Below are 17024 nucleotides of genomic sequence, written 5' to 3' on the forward strand. Positions count from 1 at the left end.
AACACTGGGATAGAGCATGTTTCTGTTATAAACACTTGCTGACATTTGTTTTAAGTATTAAAGTATTTTAAGTATATTTTATTGTAACCCTGTGAATATTTGTGCACCTTTATTTTATTTTCATTTTTTTTTTCAATATTGTGTGTACATACATTGGACTTTGTATATTATGTACAGTGTATTCTGCAGTATTTTAAATGCTAGCCAATAAGATATTTCATTGGGTTATTGGTGCGTTCACATGCAAAAAATCGTAATGTATGAGGGGAGGAGCGACAAACGCGAGATTGCGACATGGAAGGGAGAGAGATTGGCGAGTTGTTGACGGAGTGAGATGGGTAAACCTGTAAAGTTTATTTAGCGACAGTATTTGTGTCCTATATCAGATACAGATAACCTATATGCATATAATTTGACAACGGGAAGGTTTTCCGAGTGTTCAAAAACTAAAGCATTAGGTGTGCTCCTCTGTCCATCGAAGCAGCTGCCAAATCTATTGGAACACACTGCTCATTGTTTCTTCTGGAATCGAGGACCCAGAGGAGTCTCAGACAGCATCGCAGTGTTTTTCTGCGGGGATATGCAAACGTGAACTGTTTGTGCCGAAGGAGATCGCAGGCCTTCGTGAGTCGGAGTCAGGTGTGTGACGCAACAGCTATTTCAGTGTTGCACCGTTTTCCCCGTGCATCTGGAGGAGAAGAGGATCAAAGCTTCGCGTAATCGTTTCTTGGCGCGACTTGGAGTGTTTCGCTGTAACACAACTGAGTGAGTACCAGTTCGACACTGCGTCATCTGTTTGAGACTGCTATAAGGGCCCCAACAAAATCCAAGCTCTTGGTTTACGAACAGTTGAGCACGTATAAGCGTGAATGTGTCATTTAAGTTTCAGTTTCAGTTTCAGGTTTACAGCAGCAATGCATAACTGATCTGCAGTTAATTTTGCTCTGTGTCTATCCTATATCATTTATATTATATAAACGAGGGGGTTTCATTTGATTTCTTCTAAAAATTATTCCAAAAATAATTTTCTTTGTTTGTTTCACTGTATATTTGCATTTAATAATTTGATTACAGTGTAGTTTATAAAGAAAACAGCCCATAACAAATAGATCCATTTTATTTAATCAGGAGAACAGTGTAGATAATCTATTTTCTTGGTGTATAGTTGACACATTTTTGGAGGCACCGCCATCAGAGATTGTAATTTCTATAAGACATAACTTTCCAGAGATAACCCAGCTAACTCACCATCAATTGCTGAAACCCAGGTCTTGCTGATTTACAGTAGTGTTACATTATGTATAAATAGCAACCCTTTGATTTGTGCCTTTCTAAGTATTGATTGTAATTATTTCTGTAAAGTATGTATTTTTTGAGGTCATGTCTGATAATAAAATAAAAACAGCAACAAGCTTCTACAGAATGTGAAGTATTTACAAGTTATATATATATATAATATATTTTCTAAAAAAAAAAAAAAAAAAAAAAAAAAAAAACATGCCTCAATATTGACTTTTGAGGAGTTCAAGAGATTCTGATTACAAATAAAGGGGGTTGTTCCTGATTCCTGAATCCGGTGAACAATAACCAATCGCATGATGTGGTCAGGAGTTTAAAGGAGTGTGTGTTTCGAGGTCTGTTTTCTGAGCAGGACATGATGGATCGAGCAGCTCTCAGACTGATTCTCTTGAGCGTCTTTCTCATCTCAGCCAGTTCACAACCTGTTAAGAAGGTGAGGGTCAAATCTCAGATTAAGATGAAGATGATGTGTCAAAATTCTACAAACAGATTCATTATTTGTATTTGAGATGAAGATCCAGACACAACTAGATCTATTGAATACATGTTGAATATACATTGTTGAAAAGTTTGAGAAATTAATACTTTTCATCATTAAATTGATCAAACGTGACAGTCATTTATAATGTTACAAAAGATTTCTGTTTCATATAAAAGCTGTTGTTTTAAACTTTATTTATCAGTGAATCCTAAAAAAAAGTATCACGGTTTCCACTAAATTAATATTAGTGTTTTTAACACTAGTAACAAATGTTTCTTTAGCAGAAAATCAGCATATTAGACTGATTTCCGAAGGATCATGTGACACTGAAGACTGGAGTAATGATGTGGAAAATTCAGCTTTGCATCACAGGAATAAATTATATTCTAAAATGTAATATCTTATTTTAAACTGTAAAAATATTTCACAAAATTACTGATTTAAGGGGTTTATTTAGATCAAATAAAAGCAGCATTGGTGAGCCTAAGAAACTTCTTTCAGAAATTAAAGATCGTACTGAAATTTGAACAGCAGTGTATCATTTAAAATGCAGTTTGAGTAAAGAGAACTATCTATTGCTCAATAGTTTACACTGAGATGTAGTCATCAAAATGTATTTGTTGTTTAGGCCTTTTCTTCATGCCATTTTCGTGCAGTAAATATTTGAACAATCCCACAGAAAAAGGAGTAAATGTGCACCATCCAATGTGACTAAACTGTTTGATGTCTCAACAGAAACAAGATGTGGATTTATACAGCTTCTACATTAACTCCACGGTCACCAGTCGCTACGCCACAACGGTCATCACAAGCCGTGTGGCGAACACACTGAATGAATCTCAAGAGATCCAGTTTGAGGTCAAGATACCCAAGACTGCCTTCATCAGCAAATTCAGAATGTAGGGAACATGAGTTGTGTTATAAAAGTAGAGATAAAGTGGTAAAGAAGCCATTTATATGTTGGTCTCAGGTCATGTCCATTATAATCCTGCTAGACAACAACAAAATAAAGATTTATTAATTATTTTATGAAGTACTGTATGTATGAAATACACATATTAAGAGTGTATCATTGTCATTTTCTCCATAGGACCATAGAGGGGAAGACATATGATGGCGTGGTGAAGGAAAAACAGGAAGCTCAGCAGCAGTACAGTGAAGCAGTATCTCGAGGACAAAGTGCTGGACTGATCAAGTACTGGACATTAAAAAAATAGGTCCATAAAATGTGTTTTAATAGCATGTTTAGTAATATTCTGTGATTCATTTCTATTTCAGATCTGTTGGAAGGACTTTAGAAGACTTTAAAACTTCAGTGTCGGTGGCTGCTTTTAGTAAAGTGACCTTTGAGTTGACCTACGAAGAACTGCTAAAGCGCCGCCTCGGCAAATATGAGTTACTCATCAATGCCCAACCGATGCAGCCGGTGGCAGATTTCAAGGTAGAAGAAGAAACAAAGAGGGAAATAGATCATCAATTTAGATGGATAGAAAGATCATGTTTCCTTTACTCACATTAGATGGATGTACACATCCAAGAGAAACCAGGAATTTCCTTCTTGGAGGTGAAAGGAGATTTGAGCACCGGTGATCTGGCCAATGCCATCAAAACCACCAGAGCAGACAAAGACGTAAGAGCTTAAAATGAGGGTAAAACCCTTAGCTTAGATGTTCTCATTATGCTACTACACTTCAAACAAAGTGACCAGATGACCAAACTGATCATTTCAGGCATGGGTGACCTTCTACCCCACTCGAGATCAACAGACCAAGTGTAAAAGCTGTGGAGAAAATGGGCTGAATGGTGACCTGCTTATAACATATGATGTTGAGAGATTAAATCCTAAAGGAGAAGTCATGGTACATTTTTCAATAACGTGCTTTATGAGAGTAATATATGACAAAGGATTTTGAAAGACTGGCTATGTAAAAAGACATGAATGATATTCAGAATGTTCTTTTGTTTCTCTCAGGTATCAAATGGCTATTTTGTCCACTACTTTGCACCCTCTGATGTTCCACGTATTCCCAAAAATGTGGTGTTTATCATTGACCAGAGCGGTTCTATGCGAGGCAGAAAAATAGATCAGGTAAATGTCAACGTTTCAGCCAAATCAACCAAAAGGATAAGAAGCTATGAAAATTTTGATGGTAAAACCACTGAAGTACATTTTTTTTTTTAAGGATCTTGCATCATTCTGCATTTATATGTTTAAAGAAAAGGGATTTCAGTATTGAAATCACTGTGGATTTGCTTAGTTTAAATTAGTAAATTAATATATCCGTTAATTAATATAAAGTCATAATGGAGAAAGAATAACTTTCAGGTTTTCTGACAGAAGTGTTTTTCTTTAGACTCGTTTGGCACTGCTAAAGATTTTAAGTGATCTTGATGAGGATGACCACTTTGGATTGATCACCTTTGATCATTTAGTTCTTACATGGAAGCATGAACTCCTGAAAGCTACCAAGCAAAACCTGAAGAAAGCAAAATCCTTTGTGAAGGAGATCAGAGAGAGAGGAAGTGAGTTCCCAATCAGGGCTCAACTCTAAGGATTTTTTCTACTGGTCTGGTCGGGCCAGTGGTTAAAATTTTTACTTGCCCCGCCTAAATTTTCACTTGGCCCTTAACAAAAAATGAATAAAGTAAAAAAAAAAGAAAATGGGCGTTCACACTGGCCCCGGGCCATTGGGCAGTCCTTATTGTCGAGCCCTGCTAATGCTAAATGGGGAGTAAGAAAGTTGTTCCTCAAAGTGACACAACTGTGTTTGTTCTTCTTTTAGACACAAACATAAACGCTGCAGTTCTAGCAGGAGTGGACATGATCAATCGACATCCACAAGAGGGAACCACGTCCATCCTGATCCTGCTGACTGATGGAGATCCCACTTCAGGCACAGATTCACACTGACAAACACGAACTAATGGTGTTTTATCGTAGCACTAGTTCACTCAGTCTAATTAGAAGACCTGTTAATAAAAGGTTTTAGATCTAATTAAAATGCCTGCAGGACCAGAAGATTATTATCATGAATTATTTGGTTCTCGTTTTTGTCTGTAAGAAAAGAATAAGAAATATGAAATCGTCCAATGCATCCATTGTTTTCTGATCACTCAAAAAATGTCATAATTATGATTTTCAAGCATGTAATGTCAATAGTCTAACTTATTTTTCTCTCTAACAGGTGAAACTAACATAGAGAGGATAATGGCCAATGTGAAAAAGGCCATTGGGCTGAAGTTTCCTCTCTATTGTCTTGGTTTTGGACATGATGTTAACTTTGACTTCCTGACAAAGATGTCACTGGAAAATGGTGGAGTCGCTCGCAGGATTTATGAAGATTCAGACGCTGATCTACAGCTGCAGGTGGACTACAGAGAATCAGCTGTGAATTCATCCTCAGTTCTTATCTGTTCTGTGTTTGAATGCATTTAAACCCTTTATTTTGGTTTGTTATATTGTAGGGCTTCTATGATGAAGTTGCCGTCCCTCTCCTCACTGATATTCAACTTCAATACACAGGAGGGACAAACCTTACCAAGACCAGCTTTAACCTGTACTTCAACGGCTCTGAGATTGTGGTTTCAGGACAAATCACAGACAACAGAGTGGAGAGTTTCAGCACTGAAGTCATTGCAGTATCAGTAAGATCATCATGGTGCTTTATAAATTGTATCAAATTGATAGGGAATGAGTGGGCTGGGTTTTTTTTCTCAGCAGTCTCAACTGAGGTTATGATATTGGATATTGGGATCATTGATGGTCAATTGTTTAAAAGTTTGCAATAATGGTCACTTTATTTTCAGAGAAAGTTTTTGGTGAAAGTGGTAATGACAACATTCCTGAAGAAAATGTTCATTAGTATTATTATTTCTGAGCAGAAAGGCAGTAGTGTGACGTATCAGGACACTGTAGTGATAAAAGACCCCAGTGATGTCCCACCTGAGAATGAAGATTTCATGCAGAGACTGTGGGCCTACCTTACAGTGAAGCAACTTCTGGAAAGGCAGTAAGTTTATGGAGTGATATGACATTTTGCATTTTAAATTGGACATTGAGGACATCTTTCTGTCTCAGGGTGCTTCTTAAAGGACAAGAGAAAGAGGATGAAGAGAAAGAAGCTCTCAAACTCTCTCTTAAATACCAGTTTGTCACCCCCCTCACCTCTATGGTCGTCACTAAGCCACAGGAAGATGAAGTGGAAGTTGCCGACAAACCCAAAGAGGGAAAAGAGGATCCCAGACCTAAAGGTGAGAACTGAGTTGTTTTAGTGTCTTACAAACCTTGTAAATGAAAGTGTGCAAATATTTGACCTTTGACAAAATAGCAAGGTCCATTTTATGCAGTAAAATAAACACAGTGACGGTGACGGCAACAATATGAAAAGTTACAGAATGTATTAATCAAGTTTTGCATGAACTGCATCGTAGGTTAACCAAAAGATCTAATAAAATGCATGAAACTACTTTATTTGTGCGTCAGTTTAGTTTGTGTATCCTATATGTATCTGATTGTGTATCTGAACTTGAACAGATTCAGTGACTGTATTCATGCATTTATTTTTATCTATAAACAAGGGGGTTAAAATGTCATAATCACTTATGAAATAGTTTTAATTTATTACTGTACAGTTTATTTCATTACTAAGTATATTATCAACATAACAGTTTGAGTAAATTTGGATTGACGTGAATTTCAGTATGTCTCCTTTTGTCAATATTGAGTGCAGAATCTTAAATATTCCTTCTTCATTTCATCGTCATATCATTACTTTGTTTTAGAATGTTCAAAATTCTAAACTTTTTTTTTTCCCCCAGGTTTAAATAAAAGAAAATCACAGTTTTGGTCTTGGACTTGCTGCCCACTGTATACTGTGAATAACACTTGTGTTTTTTTTTTTTTTTTTTTTTTTTTTTTTTTATCAGGAAGGAGTTTCCAACCTTCATCTTCTGCATGTAGGTATAAAATGTTGAACTAACAGTTCATTTACTCAAACTATTGCAGAGAATTTAAAGTTGTGATGAAATGGAAGTACTGATAGATATTTTCTTCTGTATTGTGTTGCACATCTGAGTGAAACTGCTATAGTACATTCACTTTAAATTCATCCAGGTTCAATTACCAAACATACAATCTTAATTTAATTTAAGTCAAACAATGGCAACACCATTCGAGACATCCTATAATCGTTCGCAATTTAGCATCTTTAGTCATGATCTTGTCATCATGTCCAGAAACTTTGATGGCAATTGCATGCACTCCCTAAGAGGAGTAGTTAAAATTTCAGAGCTTGATTTGTCAAATAAATCCACATTCAAACCAACAGGAAGTCAGCTATTTTGGTCAAAGCTAATGACTATAAATTAGAAAGTTGTCCGGCTTAATGAGAACAATATGTGTAGTGAGTTTGGTGACCCATAACAACCCCCCCCCCCCCCCCCCCCTTTGCTCATGTCTACTGGATGACAATCCTGATGTGTGTCAAGTTTCATGCAATATGAAGCATGCTAAGAGTCTCAAAATCATCCAGAACACATTGAAGTTTGATCTGTTGCTATGGCAACAGTGTTTAAAATATCAAAAATATTTTTACAGGTCTACATTCGCCATGTTTTGACATTATTCTAATGAAGTTTGTAGCAAATCAGATAAAAATAAGAGGGATCTCAAAGCATTTTTAAAGTGACACACTTCCTGCTGCTGGTTGGTGGCGCTATAACTTAGACTCACAATAGTCACTTCCATGTGATGAAGTTTCATCAAAATCAATCAATGTATGCAGAGGTTATAACACACTTCATGTTTCCCTTATCTTGCTATAAATTTGTTGCCTCGACACGGCCAAACTGTTTGAGATATCAAAAGTCCGCTCACAGTTTAGCATCCTCAATGTCTTCATGCTGACCGAGTTTGGTGGTGATCGGATGAATCGGCTAGGAGGAGTATATCAAATTCCAGAGCATGCGTTTTTCAAATAACCCATAATAGCTGACTTCCTGTTGAGCTGGTGTATAACATAGAGCAAGAAAGTTGTTAGGCCTGATGAGGTCTATATGTGTACAGAGTTTCATACTAATCCAAGCATTTTTTATATATCGATGAAGTTTTCGGACCCCATTTAAGGGGCCGCTGTCGAGCCCCCCTGCCATGCCCAGGTCCCAACCTCTGCGGCATCGCAGATATATATGTATATGCCAATTTTCAAGAGTTTTTGAGCATGTTAAGGCCCCCAAAAAGCCCTGGATGTTTGAAAAAAAATAATAATAATTTTTTAAAAATCCCTAGAAAAACGCCTTAGTGGCTTGGGCCCTAAATATGTTTAAATTGTTGTATTATGTTTTATATATAGCCTATATACAAACAATCATCTTGGGAGCAGCTTCAGTCTAATTTTTAATAATATTATTTTCTTCAGGGACAGATAAGGCACAGCATACAGGAAATGGACCTTTTAAATCAGTAGCTATTATGTAATGCATATGTGGTAATGTCAGAAGTGTTTGACTGAAACACAAAGTTAAATCTAAAACCTGTGAATGTTAATATTGTCTGTATAATAAGGCAGATTAGAAAATGGTTCATTACACACATACACTTCATAGCCGATTTCTTGTACAGAATATTTGTGTGCATTTTAAGGTCCCTTCATAGTCGTATGCAAAAGACACGACAATAATCATTTTTGTTCACCAGTGTTAATTTTGACAGGAAATCTCGATTTATTTTTAGTGGTCTTTTGACTAAAATGTAATTTAATTTTCGACATATTTTAGTCATCTGAATTGTTTTAGTTTTAATCTAGTTTTAGTCTACTAAATATCATACGATTTTAGTAAACTAAATCTAGAGTACATTTAGTCAACTAAAATCCCCTTCTCATAAAGAAACAAGAACATGGTCTTTTCAATTAATGATATATGCATTCTTTATAATAACTCTCATACAACGTTTTAAATTCTTTCAAGCATACATATTTAATTTTACATGGTTATAAATTAAATATAGAATAATCTTTATTAAATCTATTAAAGTGAATGATTGAGAGTGATTTTCTCTTTTTATTTTGTTGTTTGATAAACATTAATGATGAACAGCAGCATGGTTTATTAAGCTGTTGTCACTTTAAAGGGATAGTTCACCCAAAAATGAATATTTGATGTTTATCTGCTTACCCCCAGGGCATCAAAGATGTAGGTGACTTTGTTTCTTCAGTAGAACACAAATGATGATTTTTAGCTCCAACCGTTGCGGTCTGTCAGTCGTATAATGCATGTCAATGGGAACACCATCTATAAGTGTAAAAAAAACATGCACAGACAAATTCAAATTAAACCCTGTGGCTCGTGACGACACATTTATGTCCTAAGACACGAAACAATTGGTTTGTTCGAGAAACCGAACAGTATTTATATCATTTTTTACCTCTAATACACCACTATGTCCAACCGCCTTGAGGGCACACACGGCATCCGGTGCGTGAGGTGTGTACGCGCTCTGGCATAGTTTCGAATAAATCTCTCAAAGATTTTTTTTTACCATTGCCATGCATTATACAACCAACAGACTGCAAAGGTTTGAGTTAAAAATCATAATTTGTGTTCTACTTAAGAAACAAAGTCACCTACATCTTGGATGCCCTGGGGGTAAGCAGATAAACATCAGATTTTCATTTTTGGGTGAACTATCCCTTTAAGGCTGAATGCACGAATCCAATACACTGACACATCCTATATTCTCCTAACTGTTTACATTCACTTAAGACACAGCCAACTGTGTTTATGTCAGTAATCACCAAAACTGACATTTTGACAGTTTTGTGTGCATTTGTCTGTTCAGGTGCTAAAAGACATGAAAGAGAGCTCAATTCAGTACTCTGGCCCTGTCTGAGAGGTGGCTTTCTGTGTGCACACAGAAAACCGGACTGAATTAAGCTGTCTTTAGCGTTGTCACACTTTTTCAGATTTATCCATATGTCTGCTCTTCTCTTTCTCCCAGATGTTTATATTTTTGACCATTTTATGAAACGGTGCATTCCAATCAACCAATCAGATTTGAGGGACAAGTTTGCCATTTAGGTCAAGTTTAGGCTTACAACCTGGGTTAGGTGCTTCCACAACAGTGTTATTCAACTATCATTTTCCTCTGATTTTAGGTATAAGTTATGGGTAGGTTTAGGGGTTGGGAAAAGGTTAGGACTAAATTTTCGGATCGGAATGTTGTTCCAGGATCAACAAAATGTGTTGATGTCTTACATGGACTAGAAACCAACGGACTAAAAAAATCTCTTCCCAAATCGCCCCATCACCCCCCCCCACCCCCCACCAACATTTTCGTCAAGTTTTTATTCATTGATGAAAATGTCAATAGATTTTTGTCATTTTTGTCATTCAAAACTGCTTTTTATTTATAGTTATATATAGTTATTTTCGTCAATGACAGAATGTTAAGGAAAATTATGATAATAATTATTTTTACGAATTTAATATGTGATGTTCTCTAAGATTATGAATTAATCTATGAGAATAAAATTGTTCTTTGTTGCATGTATTAAATGTGTTCTTTGTATTATTTACACAGCTGATGGACAGAACTATCGCGATCTGTATGAATATTCCGAAGGTCAGTAAGAATTTAAGGGTATCACTCATGATTTTTATCTGCTGCTTAACTTTCAGATTTTTCCATGAAATCAAAGCAAATTCTGCACAGCTGTTGGAAAATTGTTTCTCTGTGTGTTTTGATGGAATTCAGAACCATCTTGTAGTGTAATAAAGACAGACTCCAGAGCATCATTCATTTGTTAATTTATATTTTTGCTGATGTACGCGTGATGATGACCTATGTGTTCATCATCACACAGATTTGAAAATATAAATTAATGTGTTATGTGTATGCCAGGTTAAAGAGATGCGTTTTTAGTCTAGATTTAAACTGACGGAGTGTGTCTGCTTCCCGAACAATGCTAGGAAGATTGCTCCAGAGTTTAGGTGCCAAATAGGAGAAGGATCTACTGCCTGCGGTTGATTTTGATATTCTAGGGATTATCAGCTGACCTGAATTCTGAGATCGCAATAAACGTGAAGGACTATAATGCTTTAAGAGCTCGCTCAGGTACTGGGGATCTAAATAATTTAATCATTTAGTGCTTTGTAAGTAATTAGCAAGATTTTAAAATCTATACGATGTTTAACAGGAAGCCAATGCAGTGTTGACAGAACAGGGCTAATATGGTCATACTTCCTAGTTCTAGTATGAACTCTAGCTGCTGCATTTTGTATGAGCTGTAGTTTATTTATCAAGCGAGCAGAACAACCACCCAGTAGAGCATTATAGTAATCTAGTCTTGAGGTCATGAACTAGCTGTTCTGCATTTTTCATTGAGAGCATATGTCGTAGTTGAGATATATTTTTTAAGATGGAAGAATGCGGTTTTACAGATGCTAGAAACATGGCCTTCAAATGAAAGATTGTTATAAAAGAGCTCACCCAGGTTCCTAACTGATGACAAAGACTTAATAGAGCAGCCAAGTGTTAGACAGTATTCTAGGTTATTACGTGAAGAAGTTTTTGGTCCAAAAATTAGAATCTCTGTTTTTTCTAAATTTAGTAGTAGAAAATTACTGCTCATCCAATTTTTTATATCAGCTATGCATTCCGTTAATTTTGTGAATTGGTAAGTTTTGTCAGGGCGCGAAGAAATATAGACCTGAGTATCATCAGCGGAACAGTGAAAACTAATGCCATGCTTCCTAATGATATCTCCCAAGGGTGGCATGTACAGAGTGAAAAGCAACGCTCCTAGTACTGAGCCTTGCAGTACTCCATATTGAACTTCTGATCGATATGAAATCTCTTCGTTTACTACTACAAACTGATAACGGTCAGATAAGTATGATTTGAACCATGACAGTGCTATTCCACTAATGCCAACATAATTTTCGTGTCTATTTAAAAGAATATTGTGATCAATAGTATCAAATGCAGCACTAAGATCCAGTAAAACTAATAGAGAGATACAACCATGATCTGATGATAAGAGCAAATCATTAGTAACTCTAATGAGAGCAGTCTTAGTACTATGGTAAGGTCTAAATTGTGACTGAAAATCCTCACAGATACTTTTTCTTTCTAAAAAGTAATATTGATGGTGATGATACTGCCTTTGCTAGTCTTTTTGACAGAATCAGATCAAGTGATATTTGCCTGTAATTGACTAATTCTCTAGGATCAAGTTGTAGTTTTTTAATAAGAGGTTTAATAATAGCCAGCTTAAAAGTTTGCGGTACGTATCCTAGTGATAAAGATGAATTAACGATATTAAGAAGAGGATCTATGACCTCTGGAAGCATCTCTTTCAATAGCTTAGTCGGTATAGGGTCTAACATACATGCTGTTGATTTTGATGATTTAACAAGTTTAGACAATTCTTCCTCTCCTAAAGCAGTAAATGAATTGAATTTTTTTTCTCAGGGATACTACAATGCACTGTCTGACACAGTACTGTAGTAGACGGTTGCATGGTTATAATTTTCTCTCTAATATTGTCAATCTTGCAAGTAAAGAAGTTAATAAAGTCATTACTGCTGTGCTCTTTGGAAACATCAGAAGTTGAAGCTTTGTTTCTTGTTAATTTAGCCACTAGGGGTGTGACGAGACGGGTATCTCACGAGACGAGACGAGACTCGAGATTGAGTTCACGAGACGAGATGAGACAAGATTTTTACACACTATTTTTAAGAAATTCTCAATGGCGAAATACATGACTAGAAAAAATATTCTGCAGGTGTATTTGAAATGTTTTAACTAATCTTATAATGAATGTCATTCAGTTCTACTTTCTGAGTATGAATTATCATATGCAGTAAAAGACAACAATACTCAAGCACTGTAAAAGGTTTTGCCACTAACTCAACTGACTGACTTCTCTTCTGTCTCTTCAGACCTTGTTGTACATAATTTATGAGCTTCTACAACTTTTGACCTCCTAACTGAACTCCTTTCCACAAACTGATCATAGAAATAAAACAGTATAAATAAAAATTTTAACACTTTACAATAAGGTCTCATTTATTAACATTAATGTATTAACCAACATCAACTAACAATGAGCAATATCTATGCTACAGTATTTATTAATCTTTGTGTATGTTAGTTAATAAAAATAGTCATTCTTTGTTAGTTCATGATAGTTCACAGTGCATTAACTAATGTTAACTAATGAAACCTTACTGTTTGTGCTTAATAAGATTAAGAGAAAACTGTTATTCATTTTTATGGTAACACTTTGCAAGTTGAAATCATAATCGCACCCTCTCAATATTCAAAGTGCAAATAAGACCAACTTTTTCTTTGATACAGAGCTAAGAGATGGTTACAACTACACTGCCCAGCCTAAAATAGCTTTCATATTGACAGAGATATTTGCATGAATCAGGGAGCCGCTTTCAAAATGCGGGGTATTGAAATCTCGTTTGAATGCACGCGCTGGTTTACTTTCACTTTCAGCGATCGCGCGTACTCTTTAAATATGGAGCGGCGGTGACCGTTATCCAACTTAATTAAATGTTTTTTTTGTTGTTTTTTTTTTTACACAAAGCAAAAGGACAGTGGAGGCGTAATGTAAACGTAGCGGTGGCATATTCTTTCCTAATCATCCTAACACTCTGTCATGGCAACATCAGGAGACTACTTTTCACCTCGACCAGAAATCTCGTCACACTTTAGTCTCGCGAGATCTCGTGACACAAGATCTCGTCACACCCCTATTAGCCACTGTATCAAATAAATACCTAGGTTTGTGCTTATTTTCTTCTAAAAGTTTTGAAAAATAGGCAGATCTAGCAGTTTTTAAGGCCTTTCTGTACTCAATCATTCTCTCTCTCCACGAAATGCGAAAAACTTCTAGTTTTGTTTTCTTCCAGCTGCACTCCATTTTTCTGGCTGCTACCTTTAGGGCCCGATGTGTGTAGTGGTTCAACCTTAATATTATAAAGTGACAAGAATATATTTGGTGCGGGCATGCAGCAAAAAAACAAAATAAAGACTTGTTTAGTGATTTCAAAACACTGCTTCAGGAAGCTTCGGAGCATAATGAATCAGTGTATCAAATCATGAGTCAGATCGCGTGTCAAACCGCTGAAATCACTCCAAACAGCTGATTCGACACGCTGATTCATAATGCTATGAAGCTTCCCGAAGCAGTGTTTTGAAATTGGCCATCACTAAATAAGACGTTTTTTTTTTTTTTTTTTTTTTTTTTTGGCGCACCAAAAGTATTCTTGTTGCTTTATAATAATATTGAACTGTACTCGCATGAACTGATTTATATATGTTTTTAGTACCTTTATGGAACTTGAGAGAGGAAATGGCATTGCTGGCATTCATTTTTGGGTGAACTAACCCTTTAAGAATTTATTTGAAGAGATGCATTTAGGAGCAGTCTTAGGCCTACATAAAATTTCAGTTTGATTCACTGACAATTCACTGATGAAAAAAGTAAGGTTGTGTAAGAATGACATTTAAATTGTTTTTTCACCTTCAGCTGCCAATATGGATGTGACGGGGCAGAGGTTGATGTTCGGCGGTTTTGGACTGGCAGCTCTTTTGATTCTCTTTGCTACTGCAGCTGCAGTGAAAGCTTACTGTTCTTACAATGCAAAGCAAAGAGCTCACACTACAGACCATGTTCAGACATCGGAGACTGATTGCATTAACCTGAGAGAACATCAGTGAAACTGATTTAAGTCTTTAAGAAAGCTTTTGACAAATAAATTGCTTACTTTCTGCTAAGAAAAAGCATCACTGTTACTATTGTTCATGCTTAGTAGTGTTAGATGTTTGATTAATTCCTTAATAATATAAAACTTCCACACCATTTGTGCTATGGACATGAATGATACCTCATATCATGCAGCTTGAGGAGGAGAGTGTGGAACAATAAAGTGGGAAATGTGCATAAAATGGCAAAGACTTACATTAAAGGACTCATCCATCTAAAAGAACAGATAATCATACTTTCATATGTGGGATTACTCAACTGAATGTTTCAACATATTGTGATAACATAAAATGCAAAAATTATTCTTTTTTGAGGACTTTTTTTCTCTCCCCATTTCACGCTATATTTCACAAGACAAATCAGTGGCAAACAAGAAGCATTGCAAAAGAATATAAACAAATTCTAGAGTCAATGACACTTTAGACACTTTGTGACATCTTCATTCTTGGTTGCTTCCTCTTGGTTACATCATTGATCTGATGACACAAAGTTTTATATCAGCTCCATACTCACTGTCTTCTCCCCACAAGCTCTTTAAATGCCTGTATGAATCACATCAAAATTACCAGTATTCTCAAGGGAAACAAAACAAAAATGTACAGTATTACTAATTGATTCCAAAAATCATACTATTTCTCATTCTGATTTGTCTGTTGACATCATTGGCTTTCTGATCAGACCCTGTTCTACAGTTCGTAACTGCTCTCATATCTCTAAAATGTTTGAGTTGACTGCCAAATCCTCAAAATTAAACATGCTGAGACACTGGATGCTGTTAAAAACAAACAAAAAATACCTTCAGATCACTAAGGTCATCTGACTCAGGTTTACTGATTGTACACCATTAGATAGTGAAACCTAATGTCACTGCTGTAACATTGTGAAAACTCACAATCTCTGTGTGACCTCACCACCACTAATTCATATCTTTTCAAACCATGATACTCTCATTGCTTGTCTCCTGTTGTGTTTGGGCTTCTGTTTTATGCTACCCCTGATGTTTGCCTCATGTTTCTGGATCTGGACAGTGACCTTGAGTTTGTAATATGGCATTATATTAAATGAATGTATAAGTATTATTTCCTGAAATGCCACTTGTCCAGAATGAACTGCTGAGTAACTGTGCATCCAGTAAATATGATATGAATACTGAAGTGGTCGCATTTTTTAACTGGGTACTGACTGATCAGTATCAATGCAGCCTAAGTAATTATATAAAAGTGTAAAAGCATTTGTACACCTAAATAAAAATGCAGATGAGATAATTTTAACTGAACTATCATTTAAAAAAAGCAACAACACATTTTTTAGTTCTTATGTATATGTGGTTATCACATGTACACTAAGTTTTTAAAACAAAATGATTGTTGAAAGTTACAAACATAATTAAAGCTGCAAGCAGCGATGAAAGGGCCCTCGCACCAGGGCTCACTGCCACCCATTGGCTTTAGGAAATCAGTGAACAGTGGGTGACATGCAAGTAAGTGAGAAAATACAGGAGAATTATGGCAAAGTCATTTCAAAGTGGCACACTTCCTGCTGCCAACAGGTGGCGCTTTAACCATGATTGAATATTGCCATGTAGATGCGTTCAGGTCAGGACTATTATCAATAGACTTTGTCAGGCCGCTACAGACACGCCCTTGAGCGAAAACTCTAGATCTTAGCAATTTAACATCACAAAGGCCTTTAGATTAGACTGACCAAATATGACCTTGATCTGATTAAAGGAGTTTGTTAAAATACAACTTCTGAAAATGGCAAAAATTGCACAAATTTTCCAAAGTTAATTCAAAATATCTGACTTCCTGTTGTTTTTCAGATTTTGCTCCAAGAGACTTTTTTGTAGGTATGGGACTGTTTGATGTGTGTACTGAATTTCATACTTGTTTGTCAAACGTAGCATCAGGGGCACTTCGTTGAAATTTTGTAGGTGGCGTTATCGAGCCATTTTGCCACACCTAATTCTGAAACCCATATCAGACGTAAATTTTCACCACTTCTGACGCATGTGCAAAAGTTTCATGGGTTTTCAAGCATGTTTAGGCCCTCAAAAATGTGATTTCTCTTTCATGGCGAAACATCAGATTTTGTCAGGCCGCCACCGATACGACCTTCAACTAAAAGTTGAGATCATCGCAATTTAACATCACTAAGGCCTTAAGATTAGACTGACAACATATGGTGTTTATCTGGTTTAATCTCTATGAGGAGTTAATCACAGTGTGAAAAAAGTCATTTCCTGTTACCCACAGGTGGCGCTATGACTGTAACTGAATATTGGGTAACACTTTACTTGAAGGGGTGTGCATAAGACTGACATGACACCTTCATAATCATGACATGACACGTGTCATGAATATGAAGGAGGTTTTATGAATCTTTATGACAACTGTCATTAAGTGTCATTCGCTTAATTATGTCATTTTTAATGCAAAGATGACATTGTTTGAGATGTCCGAGTT

General features: G+C 36.0%; 1 protein-coding gene across 3 annotated transcripts in view; it reads left to right on the top strand.

The window, feature by feature from the left end:
• The first annotated feature begins 312 nt into the window (after positions 1 to 312).
• LOC125256850 (inter-alpha-trypsin inhibitor heavy chain H3-like) overlaps positions 313 to 17024 on the top strand; it is a 34585-nt gene continuing 17873 nt past the window's right edge. The window contains exons 1-12 of one of the 3 annotated variants that reach the window (XM_048173109.1): positions 313 to 765; positions 1652 to 1732; positions 2516 to 2679; positions 2871 to 2975; positions 3059 to 3221; positions 3300 to 3410; positions 3511 to 3639; positions 3753 to 3869; positions 4135 to 4303; positions 4564 to 4674; positions 4966 to 5147; positions 5246 to 5425. In XM_048173109.1, coding sequence (XP_048029066.1) covers positions 1655 to 1732; positions 2516 to 2679; positions 2871 to 2975; positions 3059 to 3221; positions 3300 to 3410; positions 3511 to 3639; positions 3753 to 3869; positions 4135 to 4303; positions 4564 to 4674; positions 4966 to 5147; positions 5246 to 5425 — 1509 coding nt within the window. In that variant the 5' untranslated portion in view covers positions 313 to 765; positions 1652 to 1654. The remainder of the gene's footprint in view (positions 766 to 1651; positions 1733 to 2515; positions 2680 to 2870; positions 2976 to 3058; positions 3222 to 3299; positions 3411 to 3510; positions 3640 to 3752; positions 3870 to 4134; positions 4304 to 4563; positions 4675 to 4965; positions 5148 to 5245; positions 5426 to 17024) is intronic. The other 2 variants (XM_048173107.1, XM_048173106.1) reach the window with 2 other exon arrangements.

This window comes from Megalobrama amblycephala, linkage group LG21 (assembly GCF_018812025.1).
Source record: "Megalobrama amblycephala isolate DHTTF-2021 linkage group LG21, ASM1881202v1, whole genome shotgun sequence".
NCBI classification, from domain to species: Eukaryota; Metazoa; Chordata; class Actinopteri; order Cypriniformes; family Xenocyprididae; genus Megalobrama; species Megalobrama amblycephala.